Source organism: Metopolophium dirhodum, chromosome 8, assembly GCF_019925205.1.
Source record: "Metopolophium dirhodum isolate CAU chromosome 8, ASM1992520v1, whole genome shotgun sequence".
Taxonomy (NCBI): domain Eukaryota; kingdom Metazoa; phylum Arthropoda; class Insecta; order Hemiptera; family Aphididae; genus Metopolophium; species Metopolophium dirhodum.
In genome coordinates, this window is record NC_083567.1 from 6,201,698 (window position 1) to 6,218,598 (window position 16,901).

Genomic DNA, 16,901 nt, shown 5'->3' on the forward strand with positions numbered 1-16,901 from the left:
CCCAGCCTTGTACTGTGACGTAGGCATTTCTCCGGTTCTCGTTGGTCCACCGCCGCCGCCGCCGCCGCTGAAGACTCAACCACTACTCCGCCGCTCAACCATTTGGAGAAATGCTACGTCACAGACATGCGTATCACGAGTTGCTGACATACCTATTTCATTTGTCATGGTAGACATAACCTACGTTAATACTTTAATAGTTCCGTCGTTGTACATTATCTTAAATTTGATCGCTATAGAGTATAGACCCACGAGCGTCGCACGCCTATATATATATATTATACGCCATGCGGATTGAAACTTGGAATGATCAATGGTCGTGTTTGTTAATGCGTATTTTTACAACAGTCAACAACTAATTTATATTTTCTTATAATTTTTCGAACAATTGAAACGCGTTTAAACATAGTTCGAATACTAAAATCCAGATAAATTTCTAATTTCGTATTAATTAAACTCAAAATCATTTTGCGTATAATACCGACCACGGAAAAGAACATTGAAAAAAAATGAAGTATTTAACCTATTTTGCAACTTGTCATTGTTTTGCACTAGTAGTAAGTTTTGATGTCTTTGATCATATATCTTCAGCGTTTAATGCAATTGGTAACGAATTTTCCAAAGTACCCATCACCGTGAACATTGGCATCGACGCAGTCGGCCACGAATTTTCCAAAGTACCCAACGCCGTGAACACTGGGATCGATGCAATAGGTAACGAATTTTCCAAAGTACCCAACGCCGTGAACACTGGGATCGATGTAATAGGTAACGAATTTTCCAAAGTACCCAACGCCGTGAACATTGGCATCGATGCAGTCGGCCACGAATTTTCCAAAGTACCCAACGCCGTGAACACTGGGATCGATGTAATAGGTAACGAATTTTCCAAAGTACCCAACGCCGTGAACATTGGCATCGATGCAGTCGGCCACGAATTTTCCAAAGTACCACCCAACGCCGTGAACATTGGCATCGACGCAGTCGGCCACGAAATTTCCAAAGTACCAAAATTGTTATCCGACGTAGGTTGTAGCGATATTGTTACCGGTATAGTCATTAGTCTACTCATCAAATGCAACCCACACGCGTTTATTTCCGACACACTAGACACCGAAGATGTAATAATGATGAATACTTGTAAATCGATCGAAATCGCGTCTTTCGCGTTACCGTTAGTCGCCGATCTAGCGACATTGCCCGTACAAGTAATCTGCACTATGTGGGTTGAAGATCGTTTAGATGCATACTCGCATTTAAAAGGTATCGATGTGCAAACAGGACCTTTCGGGACCAATGTCATAGACAATGATGAATTGTTTTATAATTTATCGAAACTTAACGATCAATATTGTAATAACGATTGCCACTTGGATGATTACGAATTTATCAAACCGGACGAACGAAACGAACCTACTGCAGACACTACATCGTCGCCCGCTGACGACGTTGGTGCCAGATTTAAACGAGGCATTTTTGGTAAAATGCTATCGATACCGACCAAGGATATTGCAAAAAAGTTTGTCATAAAAACCGCACCTACATTTTTGATGAAAAATGGCGCACCGTCGTCGTTGGCGTTTCGAGGTCTACGAGGTTCGGTTAGTATTAAAAGGACGACAAAAATCTCTACTATGATTTTGAATATTAGAGAAAACAGACTTGGTAAAATCAAGAATGTTTACGATATATTTGTACTAACTAAAACTGTTCCGACCACGTTCACAAAAAAGTATTACGTTAACAACCCTCGTCATTTTGGGAGAGCAGCCGCCAAGAACTTTCAACGTGAACTCATGAATAAGGAATGGAAGTTATTGCACTTGCATTGACGAAACACACTGATACACGAATAAGTTTATTATTATTATTTATCACGTTATAATTAGTATAAATTCTATGTAAATATATAGCTTGAGCTGTATTTTTCAGTGCCAATTGTTATGATGTCTAGATATGGTAGAACAGAATATAATATTTCTATTATTCTAAATAATAATAATAATAGGTATATTTATTTGTGGTAACTGTGGTTAAAAACGTAATATTACGAATAAACCATATTGTGATACACATACCTACCTTTGTGAAACTTTCTTTTGATTTTATTTTCTGTTTATAATAAAATGAGTATATTATACCATCCAGGTGTTATATCCAAATTTCATACTTGGACACCACGATAACTATATAATTATTTTAAAAAAATATAACGTAAGTATATGAAAATTCTTATGACTTTTTTCGTATAGTGTGTGGTAAATATTAAGTAGATATACTATATTATAAAGTTACAACAAGATTTTGCGTAAAAATTTCCGTTTTTTTTTTTGTTTTTCCTGGCGCTTTTGAAAATTACTGGGAGCTTTAAATTTTGACTTCCTAAAAGTACCAACTGGATTCACTTTCCCCCAGGGAAAAATACTGAAGTTGAAAAATAAAAACATTATTTCGACTTCTTATCGTTTACACGGTACCTACACTGCTAGGCAAAAAAAAACTCAGAATCTGAAATACCTATTGAAGATTTTTATATTTTTTTAATTTTTATTTTAGATTTTTATTAGCCTTAGTTTTAAATTTTAACGAAATTTATCAAAATCTTGAAAGTTTGTACATTATTTTAATTAAAAATTTAACCAACCAATGCGGTGGTGACCAACTAATAAAGAAACATTTTATATTGGCATTCATTATTATATTATAATCAACAATTAAAAATGCTCAGATCCTCTGTTACAAGTCCTCTTAGAATCTAAAATATAATAAACTATAATGTAGAATTGTATACTATTATACTATTGTAGAATAATATAGAATACCCATCCTTCAGATTTTACGATCTAAAATACGCTAAAAATCGTCGTAAATACTGATCAAAATAGGCTTTATATAAATATAAATAACAATTTTACTATACTATTGTAAAGAATTATAATATGAACAAACATAAAGATTAAAGTGTTACCCGGCGTTTTGTATAGACAAAATAAGTATATTACTGCAGTGTTCAATATTTTGGCAATAATAATTACAAAATGTTTGTAAGTATAATATTTTCGTATTGATATCTGTTACAGCGATACGTGATAATCAGATATTAATATATCATCGTCGTCAACAAAAACATGATAAAATGAAAATGTTTAAAATTTTAAGTTATCACTTATAAGTTTCTAACTAAATATTTTTGGTTCTTTTTTCCTGTATACTTTATGCATAACGTCGATTAAGTTACTAAGTTTATTATTAAGTTTGGTTATTCAATTCAATGTTTTTTAAGTTTAATTAATGAATCAAAGGAAAAATCAAAATTTGGTACAGTGTAGTAGGTACTCTGAGCTGAACTTATTATTAGCGCAACTGGGATCCAAAATGGGATACTGATTTCTTGAATTAAAGGATGGTACTTTAAAGTTTATTCTTTTTAAAAACTCAGGACACGATTTTTTTGTTATTAATTATTAGTTTATATATGAAAGCGACATCACTGGACCTAACCGCCTGGAAGCCAATTGGTCAAGACCTAAATCCATATAGCCTCCATATAGCCTATATACTCTTGGAAAGTGCCGTTGAATTTTATCCAGCTTATCCCCTATTAGGTTTTTTGTTTGGGGTTCCATATCACTGATGACAATTCTAAAATTGACCTAACAAGAGAGCAGTATAGTACTTTAAGACATTAAGTGTCTTCAAAATCGGGGAAGTTTCGTTTTAAAAAGCCAATAGCACGGAAGGCTTTACTATGAATAGTATCTATGTCAAGTCTGTAGAAGAAAACAGAAGCGCCAGATGGCCAGATCATTAATGATAGAAGAAGTTTGTAATTCGAAACCATTTATTTTATATGTGATCGTAGGTTTATTTCTTTGGCGGCTAAATGAGACAACTTTGCATATAGAGCCCGTAGAGGAGTTATTTGAAATATTATTTAGATCACACCATTAATTTGGTAAACTCATCTACATAGGTCATATTGCAAAAGAGTCGAATAATACCTAACCTAACCTATATTTATATGAACTTTTTGTGAAAGTTTCAAGTTTCTACGGTTATTCGTTTCAGTGGCGTAATTTGGTTATGTTTGAGGGGGGGGGGGGGGAATTGAAACATTTACCCCCAACATTTGACAATATTTCCACAATATTTTGAAAATATAATTTTGCTATATAGGTAGGTTTCCGAAAAAAAACCGAAAAATAGAACTAAACTGCATTATTTAAATATACTTGTGTAGTATTCAATTAGTGTTTATTACGAAGTAATATTATCTTACTTGCATACCTTAGTAGGCGATTTGGGTTTTTATTTGTTGTTTCTATAAAATATATTACATTATTACCAATAAATACTTAATAACATAGAATATAACAATAATAAGTATCTACAAAAATATGGTTCGCCAGTTAAAAATAAATGTCATTGTGATGGTGGGGGGATACGACATCATCTAAATCCCTCCCACCCCGTAACTGCGCCACTGATTCGTTTTTGAGTTACTGCAAAGTTTTGTACTCCTCATTCAGGCTAAGAAGTAGAGACAATATTTTCAAATATTATTAGGTAAGTGTACAACGTTTTTTTTTTCAAATAAAACCGAAATTGTTATAATATGTAATGTTCTATAATCTATCTACAGGTCTGCAGCTCTGTAGGCTGTTGTTGTAGCTGCCGTGGTCCTGTGTTATCAGTTATCACTTATCAACATTATCTTTTGTTTACTGTTTAACACTTCGTGTGGTTTATCAAACGCTCGTCAATCGTCTTCGTTATTTCGTTAACGTACGTATAAACATTATAAACAAATCGTGTTGCTCGTTAACTGTTGATTTTTGTCGTATTTAGTGATTATTCGGTATAGTAATAATTAGTTACAATGGAAGAAGATACAAAAAAAATATCTTTTTCGTTCAAACAAATATCTAAACCTAAGGTAATTCCTATACTTCCAAAAACAGAGAAAGCAGTTCAGTTTATTGAATGCGTCGAAGAGAAATCAATCATAGTTGCTGGAGTAGTGGAAAAGGTTGAAAATGAATTAGTTATAACTATGCCAAAGTCAGTTAGACAGCGACTACCAACAAAGGAAGTTGTAAGCTCAATACCAAACAAACTGCAAGAAAACGGAGCGTCAACACTTGAAGAAATGGCTGTACAGGCAATATTAAAGGGCTGTAAAAAAAGAGAAGGAGGCGAAGGAGAAGAAGAAGAAGAAGAAGAAGAAGATAATACAAAAATAGTTGAAGTACCATTGATAATCGATCCTCAGGAAGGGATGGAGATGTCTACGCCCGAAGATTATGAAAGTATACCTATCGATAAATTTGGATTAGCTATGCTTCGAGGTATGGGTTGGAAACCTACCAAAGGTGTTGGTAAAAATTCTCAAATAATTGCTGCTAGTCTGCCAGAGATTAGGTCCAAAGGAATGGGTTTAGGCGCTGATAAATTAATTAAATCTGTTCAAAAAACACAGAGTTCCGAAGAAGAACTAAAACTCAAACAAGGGTCTTTTGTACAATTTATAATTGGGAAACTAAATGGCCAGTATGGACAAGTTTGTGGCTTTGATGAATTATCCTCAAGAGTAATTGTGAAAGTTTCACGTACTGGTGAATTGGAAAATGTAAGCGAAAATTTATTTAATTTAGTTACCAAAAGTGACTATGATAAGAATTGTAATGTGATTAATATAAAACAGTATAAAGAATACCACGAGGGTAAAACTAAATCGAACAACAGTGAAGACCAATCCAATCACCGTGAAAAAATAATTAAAGAAGACATTTACAGTGATCATCGATCTAGACACCATAAAACGAAAAAAAGCAAACATTCCAAATCACCACATAGAAAACATAAATCTAATCACAATAAACATAAAAAATATAAACACAAAAAGTCTTCATCATAATATATATTCAGAATTATAGATTAGTTATTAATTAGGTACTAATTACTAATGTTATTTATTTTTTTGTAAATTCATTTTATTGATAATTATTGTATATTTTTATTTTTTACAATGTTCAGACAGATACCTTCTGTTACTTTGCTGCAGTAAATTAAATAATAATTATGACAAAATTATTGTTTAAAGTATTAAATAAATTAGTTATAAGTCAACTACTAATTGTAATTAAATAAACATCATTTGACATCCGTTACAAATTAAAATATTTCTTTGCAGATCTATTTTTTAACTTCTTGTTGTTGGGTAAAACATATTTTTTAGCTGAAATAATAATATGTTAACTGTAGGTGGCACACAACCCCCGTTCACCGCTATTTGGGTGTGAGACTAAAGAGTTATTTCTTATGCTTTTTATAATTATCTTATATATTTTGTAGAATCACCTCCAATAACCAACAAATTTTGAGCAAATGTTTGAATAACTTTTATTTTATTTATGATCTTGATTGGCGTAACTGGAGTCTATAGGTATAGGTTTCATTGTCGACGTAATGCGCAAGCAGTTCTGGCAGTGTCGTCGATAACACGAAAGAAAAAATTGCGGGAAGTGGAAATCACAAAAGGCACAAATAGGGGGTGGGGGCTGGAGGTGTGTAGGTAATGATTTTATTACTATAATTTAAAAGCACCATAAGAGTATCAAGTATAGACCTGATCTACAGCCCCTCCAATTTTCAAACACTATTTACGCCTATGGAAGTCGCTCTGCTGTACAGAAGCACAAAATATAAGACAGAAGGTTACAAGTGGGTCACTGTAAAGGATGGTGTTCAATTTGAATTCAATGATATTAAATAATTGTATACGAAAAATGATTCTGAGCAGAAACGGTTTGTTAGCCTAGGATATTTTATATTATATTTATATTGTTATTATTGATACGGTAGCAGGTTGAATTATTATTATTTGTTTACTATTATATTTGTATATAATAAATAATAATATACTTAAGAAGTTTCAAATGCCAACGAATAATATTTTTAAAATAAAACAAAACTAAAATTGTTCTTCTTCGTAGAATACATAAAATAACTATAAAAAAACTGTTTTATATTTTTTATAAATACTTATATTTAAGTTGAATATTTTAAACATTTTACAGCTACAATATCATTTTTAATTTGATACATTTTCTCAAAATTCAAACTTTAAATGATTATAAAAAAAAATTGTGACTATATTTTTAATACTTTTATTGTAACAATATATTAGGAGCGTTGTATTTTCAAGCTTTTTGACCAAACAAATAACATTTTATTGACATTTATAGAAAAAAAAAAAAAAAAAATTGTAGTTCAAATTATTTAAAAAATTTAATGGTGTATAAATTGCAGTGTAAATTGCATTTATCTATGGATTTTGTCCGATTTTGCATAAAAATAAGATTTTCCTTAATTTTTTTTTTTTTATTATTCCCGGCGCTTTTGAAAATTATTGAGAATTTTAAATTTTGACCTCTCAAATGCTCCAACTAGATTCACTTTCCCATCGAACAAAATACTGAAGTTGGAAATCAAAGCTTTATTTCGACTACCTACTTAGATGTGCTTAACACCCACACATTTTTAATAGCATCATCAAATTTTTATGAGCGTTTGGTGTAGCGGCTATTAGGAACAGGTGGACAAAATCGTACCTAAATTGGTATGCTTATTGACATAATATTATTTTTGGGGAATCAAGGTCATATTACCTATCCTAGATGCAGATTTTCTGAACAGTCTAAAATAAGGTAGGTACCTTAATTTTCTTAAATTTATTTTATACTGCATTTATACTTAATAAAATTATGTAATATTTTCTTTATTATTCTAAATAATTAGTTTATTTCACGAAATAAGGTTTAATTTGTGGTTTATTTTTAGCCCCCTCCCATATGGACCACTTTGGTTAAATCCAGCACCCTCATAAACGTAACACAAATTGAGCCTATGTAGTTTTATAATAGTAAATTAGTATATACAGTATATTGTGGTAATAATATTGGTAAAGCTATTGCAATATTATGATATAATCATCTAAGACTATATTAAAATTTAGTAGGTAAAAGAACTGTCAGACCCCAGTGGTATCCAGTGTCAACGTCATCGGTTTATGCTAACTAGTTTTCTTATTTCGGGTTTTTAACGTTGGACGGATAAGGTAAGGCAACCAAAGTGTGAACACAACTGTAAAAGTTTTTATCCATTAATCAAAATAACACATAAAAGAAATTTTCTTATTTATTTGTATCACCACTGATAATGCTTATAATTTTCAACACATTGTTTAACAATAATGATTACTATAATATTATCTATTACAATTTACAATATTCTCTAATAGATAAAAAAAACAAAAATAATAATTTTAGTTAACTAAACATACTAGATGATGTAAAATCCTCTGACATCTCCACAATAATAATTGTTTTAAGTACAATAATACACATTTACACGCCAAAGCTGCTATCTAATAAATTACTTAGAAGCCTTTAGGTAAAAACAATTTTTCTTCAATACTATTGCTTACAATACCTATGTTAGTTGAATAACAAAAAATAAATAAGTCTACCCCATAGAGTTTAATGTAATATATATATACATTATTATTTTGGTCATGGTTTAGTGAAAACAAAATTCTCAAAACTAACAAAATATTTTTATTTTATTTTTATGACAATTTGTATTGTTAAACCTGTCAATGTATTATAATAATATTAAACCACAGATTAAACTAATATTTACAAAATATGATAAAAGAGGCAGGACAATTATGTTGTTTGTCTTAATAGTAATAATATCAATAAATTGGATAAAAAAAAAAACTTGATAATAAAAAAAACATTCCAAACGTAAAAAAAATAATACATTTACTATGTAGAATATAAAGTTGTATAATTTTAATTATTTATGAATAATTGTTACACAAACTTCCATCTGTACATAGAACAATAAGCGAGGGTTTGGAGAAATTATGAACGGTAAAATAAATAATAAATGCTTACTTCACATAATATTATATTACACTAATGTCTAACACCTGAAAAAATCATTAAAAAAATTACTCACAATTATAGAAAAAATATACTGATTACTATGAAAATAATAATTGTTATTGCTAAAAGGCATTCAATAATAATTGATTGTAAAATAAATAAAAAAATTATTATGATAATGTTATTGTGAACATTATTTTTGTTTGTTAATAATATTTGAAAAATAATAATAACTTCATTAAAAAGTTTAAATTAATGACTAAAAGGAATTGTTCAGTCAAATTGATGTAAAAGACCAATTTAAAAACTAATTTAGAATCAGACTTGTTAAGGAGGAACGTAAGGTGGGGGCTTGCGATATGATGGAGTTGATGACGGTTTTGACCTATGATTGGAGCCAACATTTGAGAAAGGTGGTGGTGGAGGCTGATATGGTGAATCTTCTGTATCGGCTAGTAAAGCTGTGGTGGCCATTGGTGGTGATCTTTGATATTCAGGTGGTGGTAAAGGCGGCTTTTCTTCTCTCATGATTATTGGTGTTTTATTTGTGGGCTCAAGTCTTTCATCCAACTCATCCTATTGTACAAAAAAAGTTTGTCAAATATTACAGAATATGTTAATCATCTATCAGATTATTATTATAGAATCACTAAAAATAAAAATTTGTGTCATTTAGAAAAATAACTCTTCAGTTACTATAAAATAGACATAAATATAATTTCAAATTTGTTTTTCACTATAAGCAGGATTAGATTAATACTATTTATTTGTTTACTGTTTTTCATCAAAAATTATAAAAGTACATTTTTGTTAATAAACAACAAAATTATTTATAGTTAATCACAAATTATTATACCTAGCATAATGTAAGAAAATTATGAGGGTAATTCGTACTTGGAAAATAACTGGAATACCACGACTTCGGAAACTTTGTCTTTCATCATCACCAATTCTTAACTTTGATGATGGTCTTCGGCGATACAATAAACAAGCTAATAATCCAGCAAACAGCATCATAGCTAAAATTATGATTGCTGGAATAATAAATGTCGAAAAATACTGTTCTGATTTATCGAATAAAAGCATAATATTGTCATCGCGAGGTGTAACATTGATGGGTGTTTTTGGTGGTCGAAATTCTGTAAATCCACCTTCACACATTCCAGAAGGCGTAACGTGTGCTCCAACTACATTAAATGATGGTTTCATATTTTTTGTTACATTTTCAGATAACTTTTCATCTTCATTCAATAAGATCTAAATGTGAAAATACATTAAATCATATTTTAAACATCATGATTAGCATGTTAAAATTAAAATAAATATAATTTTTAGCTACGCCCAAGATATGATAGTTGCTGGAAATTTAAGTGTTATAATATCAATGTATAACATCATACTGCAATTTAGCATACTACAATCATTAATAAGCAACCGAAAACGAGAACATCACAACTAACACACGTAAATAGTGTGTCGGCATTATGAAACAAATAGATCAGCATGATTGTCAAATCGACACACTACTTATAGGTACGCTAAAACACTCAGAACACTATGGACCTCGATGCACGAGGATTCCAGGAGAAGGCATTTCTCGTGTGAAGTAGTGTTAATGTTACGACAATATATTTATTTATTACTACAGTAGACTCTCGGTAACTTGAACCTTGATAACTCAAAATTCTCGATATCTAGAACAAATAAAATTCCCCTTAAAATCACAATAACACATTAATATTTTGATAACTCAAATTTCCCCTCCCTCTCATCATGAACTTAGTAACCGAGAGTTGACTTGTATTGTTATTAAATTCCTTGAGTTGTTATTTTAAATTTTAGCAGAAGGTTTAAAGAATTTACTTCACACAGTTTAGTAAAAATAACATACTTGTCTTAGTTGTAGAACTTTTTCTTCATCACATCGATCAATTTCTAATGTCTTATTGTACCATGTCACCATTGTCATACCATTTACTGAGCTGACTCCAAGAATAACAATGTTAGCGGTATTTTTATCTCTAAAAAGATTAGCTACACGTTCAACAAATATTTTTTTAAGTTTAGCTGAATTATTGAATTCTTTGAATTCTGGAGTTTTGAATATCATATCGAATTCAGCTGATGGCAAAGGCTTAGTTGTATTGCGTATAGATACTACTAGACTATCATGATTTGATCTACCCTCTCTATCGGTACAAATCTAAACCACAAAACAAATATATTTTATAAGGTTTTTATCTTAAAACAACTCATGAATAAGTACAAAATTTAACCTTATAGGTATTAGGTTAAAATTGGTCTTAAAACTCAAAATTAAATTTAACTTACAAGTTGATATTCAGAAAAGCTTTTGTCACCCCACAATGGAATGCCATAGAACTCTTGATTTTTAGTGTCAAATTGTAACCAGCTGTTTGCAGGAACTTGTGTACGATCAATAGTCATTAATGACAATTTCAATCTACGTGAAGAACCATCTTCAGGGTCATAAAATGTATCCTAAAAATTAAAATTAAATAGTTTTACAAATAAAATATAATTACTAAATACAAAGTAAAATAAATATAATGTGTGCAAATTATTTATTACCTCTGGTACAACATAAGATAATAGCTGTCCATAAGTTGCATTGATAAGATCAACTGGATTGCGCAACACAGGTTGATAATTTTGACTCGAAATAAATGATGTTGAAGCACAATTACCCAATCCTTGCCAGCTAACATCTTCCAAAACAACTGAAGAACCAAAATATTTTCCAGATTTCATTTTACCACCTTTTTCTGGTTTTAAAATCTATAGTAAATAAATAATTTAAATTATATAAACAATTGGAAAATTAACTTTAACAAACATACTCCTAAAATTTGAGTTATTTGTCCATTAGGACAGACTTCACGCGGCAATGTATCATTGGTCCAGGTAAACTGAATGCTATGTTTATCCTTATTGGCAGCTAAAATAGAGACTCTTGGCCAGTCTAAGACTGTGATGTCTTTAACTTCAGTTGAGTAAATTGTACTGATTCTGTCAATAATATCCAAACTCCAACTAACTGGATGAATCCACGCTAATGAGTCTTGTTTTAAGCGCATTTGTAGTGTTAACTGATGATTAATGGCACGTAAGTGAGGTAACTGTTGGACTACCAGTTCTAATGTATTGTTAACAGTCAGGTTCCCAGAATCTTTTGCTTCAATTACCACTTCCCATTTTGATACATGATCTTCCAAAGGTCTATACAGTTTAAGTATAAAAAAAATAGTACATAATAAATTTAAATATTTTTTTAGCAACATACAAAGCAAGTAAGATTTGTTTTTCAGCATCAAACTCGACCCATGATAATAGAGCTGGATCGGTATTCAAAAGGGCTAATTTTAAGTGTTTTGCATCTCCATCTTCAGCATCATAGAATATATTGTTGGGAATGGGATACCTGACATCATAATTAAGATTTAAAATATATGATAAGACTTTTTGTATTAACTTCTTACTTTAATGGTTTGCCAGCAGTAATAGCAAGTTTAGGTAACTTATGTTTAATTATTGGTGATGTGTTAGGATTTTCCCTATTTGTTGTGGTTATAGTAGTTGAAGTACTAACAGAATTCTCATTAATTAGATCTTTTATCTTGTCTGTCACAAGGTTAGGAGTTTCAGTAGATATATTATCATCTGGTATACTTGTTACATCATACGAATCACCCATACCTACAGATTCCTACAAATAAAATTAATTTTAAAGATTGATTGACAATGATGTATAAAAACAATTGTATATGTAACATACAGATAATTCTTGGGTAGTAGGAGTGGAAGACTTTTGCTCGTAGAATGAAGGTGTTGGCTGAATGTTTTCAAAAGGTCCAATGGCTCCACTTAAATCAAGAGTTGGAGATAATTTCATATTCTACAATTCAATATACATAAAAAAAATGTAATTTAAATTCATTAAAAAGCAAGTGTATTTAAATTATTTACTTGAACAGGTGTCGAGTCAATAACGTCTTTTGGGATATTCAGTACAGATTCATCTCTACGGTGATGTCTATGATAATGGTTGATGTCATAACCATGAGGTATATATACTGGAGATGGTTCAATAATTGTTTGTCTAGTATCAGGAACAATTTCATCTTCTTCATCATCATCATCATTATCAGGTGGAGTATTAAGATTTCTGGTTAAACTATCATCATTGTCATCTAATTCAGCGGTGTTTTCCGAATTTGCGGCTTGTTTTGCACCTGTCATCATCACCTAAACAAATATAATCAAATATAATCTCAATACCATTCAAATAGAAATAAATATTACCTGACGACGGCCTCGTAAAGGGTTTAATGAATTTACCAGTCTCCAACTAGTGACTGGTAACTGCAATACCTCAGACAATGTTCCATCAACTGTATTACTCTGCATTTGCCGTACATGATCAATATGTTCTTGTAAAATATCACCTCCACAGCCAACCTTAAAGCCATTGGTATTATTTTTAGTACATTTTGCTTATTATGCTGTAACATAAAACTGTATACTATAATTTCTTACCTCCCAAAGGACAAACGATGTATCATTAAATTGATGTTTTTTGTGGGATTGGCGTTCAGATGTTACTAAATAGTCAATTAACCAAGAAGATACACTTTCTTGAGGCACTAATAACACAGCATCCTAAGAAAATTGAATTAGTAACAATTAAACATTTGAACAAAGTTATTCTTACTTGAGGAAGACTCAAAAATCCTGCCAAATTTTTTAGTGCAATAAGTCTCTGTAAAGGTTGTATACTTTTAAAATTCATACCAATAACAAGGCATAGTAAAATAGAATCTTCAGTATTTTTACATCGTTTCTGTTAAAACATTTAAGTGTCATTTAATATGTTTATTATTTATGGTAGAATGTATAGTATCATACTAACATTATTTCGAACATTTTTCCATTTCAGGGGCGCAACTCTGATATAAGCTACATCAGAAACCATTCGACGATTTTTGTCTCCGGCTCTTACCAACAAATGATCACGAACATCTTCAGGTCCAGGTATTCCTTCAAGCTCACCCTTACCTTGAACTAGCCAACTTGGAAGACCACCACCATCTTGACCCAAAAACTAAGCAAAAAAATAATAAAAATATTTTTAATATAATAGATATTAGTTTCTAATATATTAATATTATAAATTGTTTATTGCAATAATTTAAAATAAAAAAAAAGATAATTCTTTGTAATTAAGTAGGAACTGGTAGGTAGTTCTATAATTTTCAATAACAAACATGAAACTTAACTTCAATAACAAATTCATATTTTTTTAATAGGTAAAATCTGGTACCTACATATTAGGTAATATTATTATTTATTACAATTTGGTTAGTTAAAATATTCTAAATACACTTCTTCCTCGTATTTAAATATTAAAATGTTTCTGTGGTAGGTATGTAAATTTTTATATTGATTGATAATAATTAAGAAGTTGAAATGTGACAACAAATAATCAAAAGCACTTCAATGCATAAAATCTCCCAAAATATATTTTAAAATAGTATCTTGTAATTAGTTTTGTATAGATGTCATAAAATAATTCTTCACATTAATATATAATTGAATTTGTCATGTGTTCTTTTAAACAAATTGTATGCACATATAAATAAATACATAATTTAGATTAAATGATAAAGCATAATTATTTCAGAATTAACGAATAAACAATGAATTAACAATTATTTGGTGTCATATGTTATCAACATTTAAACAAATAATAATTTTGTAAGTTTGTAAAGTGTAACCTGATGCTTTATAGTATATAACATTATAAAATCATAAAAATAAGTATGATAACCTAGATTCAATAATTTTTAATTACTGAGAATATTGTAACAAGCATATAAAATATTAAAATAATTTTTTTATAGAATAGACATGTATAATAATATAAGAAAATATATTTGTGCTAATAAAACAGATCTAACAGGACACATAATTGATCTTGGTAGATAATTTAGATATTTGTCCAATTAAAAATTTATTGATTAATGATTAGTACTAACGTTTGATAGTTAGACAAATTAAAATCTGTTGCATATTGTGACAGTGTTCTAGTAGAAAGTTGTTGGGCATATTGAAAAAGATAAAAAAAACTGATATTATTTGAGAACAATTTTAATTTAATTCATATTATAATTATCAAGTAATTGTAATATAGTTAACTATCTACATTTCAACAATATGGTTAGTTCATTTGTATAGGGTACTTAGAATATAAAGATTATTTTTAGTAAAATTTGTCTATGAAACAATGATTTGTAATTTACCTAAATAAGAATTTTTGCTATCTAGCGTTTAAATATACTTTTTAATAGCTTTCTAAATTGCAGGGATATCTAGAAAACAAAAGTTAGGTACGAACAAGTTCCTAAATATATTGTACCTATACCCAATATGAATTTTTTTTTCGAAAGTTTTGGGACATTTTAATAGTCCGAGTAAAATCAATACAATATTTATACAGCTAAGTAAAACAGACTTACGTCGATGGGACTGGTGTTGTCGACGACTGAGTCATGAGGAATTTTGAAGTAAAATAACTTGCCAACAGTGGCCACGGGTTCCGGAATACTCCACCATTTATGCTTGACGTCGGCGGACTTGTGCGCGGACGCCAGACACAATAGAAATACAATAGCAGCTAGACTCTTCATTTGGACACTAGAGCCAAACATAAAACGTCGGTCAAATCAATGAAAGTAAAAAACATGTTACATGGCAAGACAAAAAAAAGGCAACGGGTCGGCCAGTTGTGTGCGTGGGCAGTCGGCGGCGGGCGCGACAGATGGTCCAACGGGGCACTGGCCCGTGGGTGGGTGGGGGGACGTGAATAAACTCACCGCACACCCACACGGGGGCGCAAACAACTGGCCGTCGTGGTACCCTCCGATGGGATTCAGGGCGTCCGGCCGGCCGGTCGGTGGTTCGGCGGGCGTCCGGGACCCGGGAACAGTTGAAATCAAACCGTCCCGTCGTTACTTACTATTTCCGTGCGATATTATTTGAACGCGAAATCGCGTGCTGTCAAATTGGTGTCGAGTCGGGCCGATGTGTGGCGGCTGATGTCCTGGAGGTTTATTTTCTCTAATTCACGATCCTAATGGCATGATAAAATATGTATTAATACACGACAGCAATAACATAATAATAAGTAATGATAATAATGATAATAATAATATGACGTACATAAAAGTAAAAACGGACACCGTGACTGGCGACTGTGCGTTCGACGTGTGTGCGGTCACTGCAGCGCCGCGGCGGAATACCAGTACGGACTACGGACTGTATAATAAATTATAGTCTGTACGGTCGTCGGTTATGAGGAGGCGGCAGTGAGCAAGGCGACGGCGAAGCGTGTGTGGGAAGATGCGAGTGGGGAAGACTCAAAGACTGATTTAGTATTTACCATAATATAATATCATCAGCTCCAGAGTCTCAGACAATGATAATAATTATATTAATATTACCACCTCCATGACAAAATTGTATCATGGTCATCACCACATATTATTCTGTCAGACATCAATATCAGTGTTCTTCCCGTCCGAATACCGCCTATGTCGCCGACCAAGGCTCCTAGATGGCGCGTGACATACCGCAAATCGTAATACACTATATTAGTACTCGACACTCGTTTTGAATTTCTCAAACCGTTTATAGGAGTATCGCACCAAAAGGCAAAGACCAAAATCGATTTTGTCGTAAACCGTGTTTGCGTAAAGATTCCCGTTTTCCTTAATTTTTATGTTGTTTTTCTCGGTACTTTTGAACACTAATAGGAATATGGGATTTTGACCTTTCCAATGCACCAACTAGATTCACTTTCCCATCGGGAACTGAAGTTGAAAATCGAACCATTATTTCAACTACTTATCGTGTACACAGACATAAAAA

General features: G+C 31.2%; 3 protein-coding genes across 3 annotated transcripts; 2 read left to right on the top strand and 1 right to left on the bottom strand.

Moving 5' to 3' along the window:
* Positions 1–159: 159 nt before the first annotated feature.
* LOC132950391 (uncharacterized) lies at positions 160–2,318 on the top strand. The gene is made up of 2 exons (XM_061021820.1): positions 160–606; positions 715–2,318. Exons 1-2 carry the CDS (start codon positions 510–512, stop codon positions 1,830–1,832), a joined length of 1,215 nt encoding a protein of 404 aa, XP_060877803.1. The 5' UTR covers positions 160–509; the 3' UTR covers positions 1,833–2,318.
* Positions 2,319–4,473: 2,155 nt separating this feature from the next.
* Positions 4,474–6,196, top strand: LOC132950322 (G-patch domain and KOW motifs-containing protein homolog 1). Its single transcript, XM_061021727.1, has 2 exons — positions 4,474–4,566; positions 4,643–6,196. The coding sequence occupies exon 2, from the start codon at positions 4,880–4,882 to the stop codon at positions 5,915–5,917; it is 1,038 nt and encodes a 345-aa protein (XP_060877710.1). The 5' UTR covers positions 4,474–4,566; positions 4,643–4,879; the 3' UTR covers positions 5,918–6,196.
* A 1,985-nt stretch (positions 6,197–8,181) lies between these two features.
* On the bottom strand, positions 8,182–16,439 carry LOC132950655 (dystroglycan 1). The gene is made up of 17 exons (XM_061022177.1): positions 16,194–16,439; positions 15,991–16,104; positions 15,491–15,668; positions 13,885–14,076; positions 13,687–13,815; positions 13,512–13,634; positions 13,278–13,433; positions 12,942–13,220; positions 12,751–12,870; positions 12,455–12,681; positions 12,259–12,396; positions 11,816–12,194; positions 11,547–11,753; positions 11,286–11,456; positions 10,846–11,157; positions 9,849–10,211; positions 8,182–9,530 (listed from the first exon to the last, which is right to left on the bottom strand). Exons 3-17 carry the CDS (start codon positions 15,659–15,661, stop codon positions 9,282–9,284), a joined length of 3,216 nt encoding a protein of 1,071 aa, XP_060878160.1. The 5' UTR covers positions 15,662–15,668; positions 15,991–16,104; positions 16,194–16,439; the 3' UTR covers positions 8,182–9,281.
* Between the last annotated feature and the right edge of the window lie 462 nt (positions 16,440–16,901).

What these genes read in the sequence shown, in the direction of transcription:
- LOC132950391 (XM_061021820.1), top strand. Translation starts at nt 510, where the DNA reads ATGAAGTATTTAACCTATTTTGCAACTTGTCATTGTTTTGCACTAGTA. An exon ending in TTCAGCGTTTAATGCAATTG is followed by an intron (nt 607 to 714) that starts GTAACGAATTTT and finishes TCGATGCAATAG; the next exon opens with GTAACGAATTTTCCAAAGTA.
- LOC132950655 (XM_061022177.1), bottom strand. Translation starts at nt 15,661, where the DNA reads ATGAAGAGTCTAGCTGCTATTGTATTTCTATTGTGTCTGGCGTCCGCG. An exon ending in ACTGCTGGCAAACCATTAAA is followed by an intron (nt 12,397 to 12,454) that starts GTAAGAAGTTAA and finishes TTATGATGTCAG; the next exon opens with GTATCCCATTCCCAACAATA. An exon ending in AAATAACTCAAATTTTAGGA is followed by an intron (nt 11,754 to 11,815) that starts GTATGTTTGTTA and finishes TATTTACTATAG; the next exon opens with ATTTTAAAACCAGAAAAAGG.
- LOC132950322 (XM_061021727.1), top strand. Translation starts at nt 4,880, where the DNA reads ATGGAAGAAGATACAAAAAAAATATCTTTTTCGTTCAAACAAATATCT.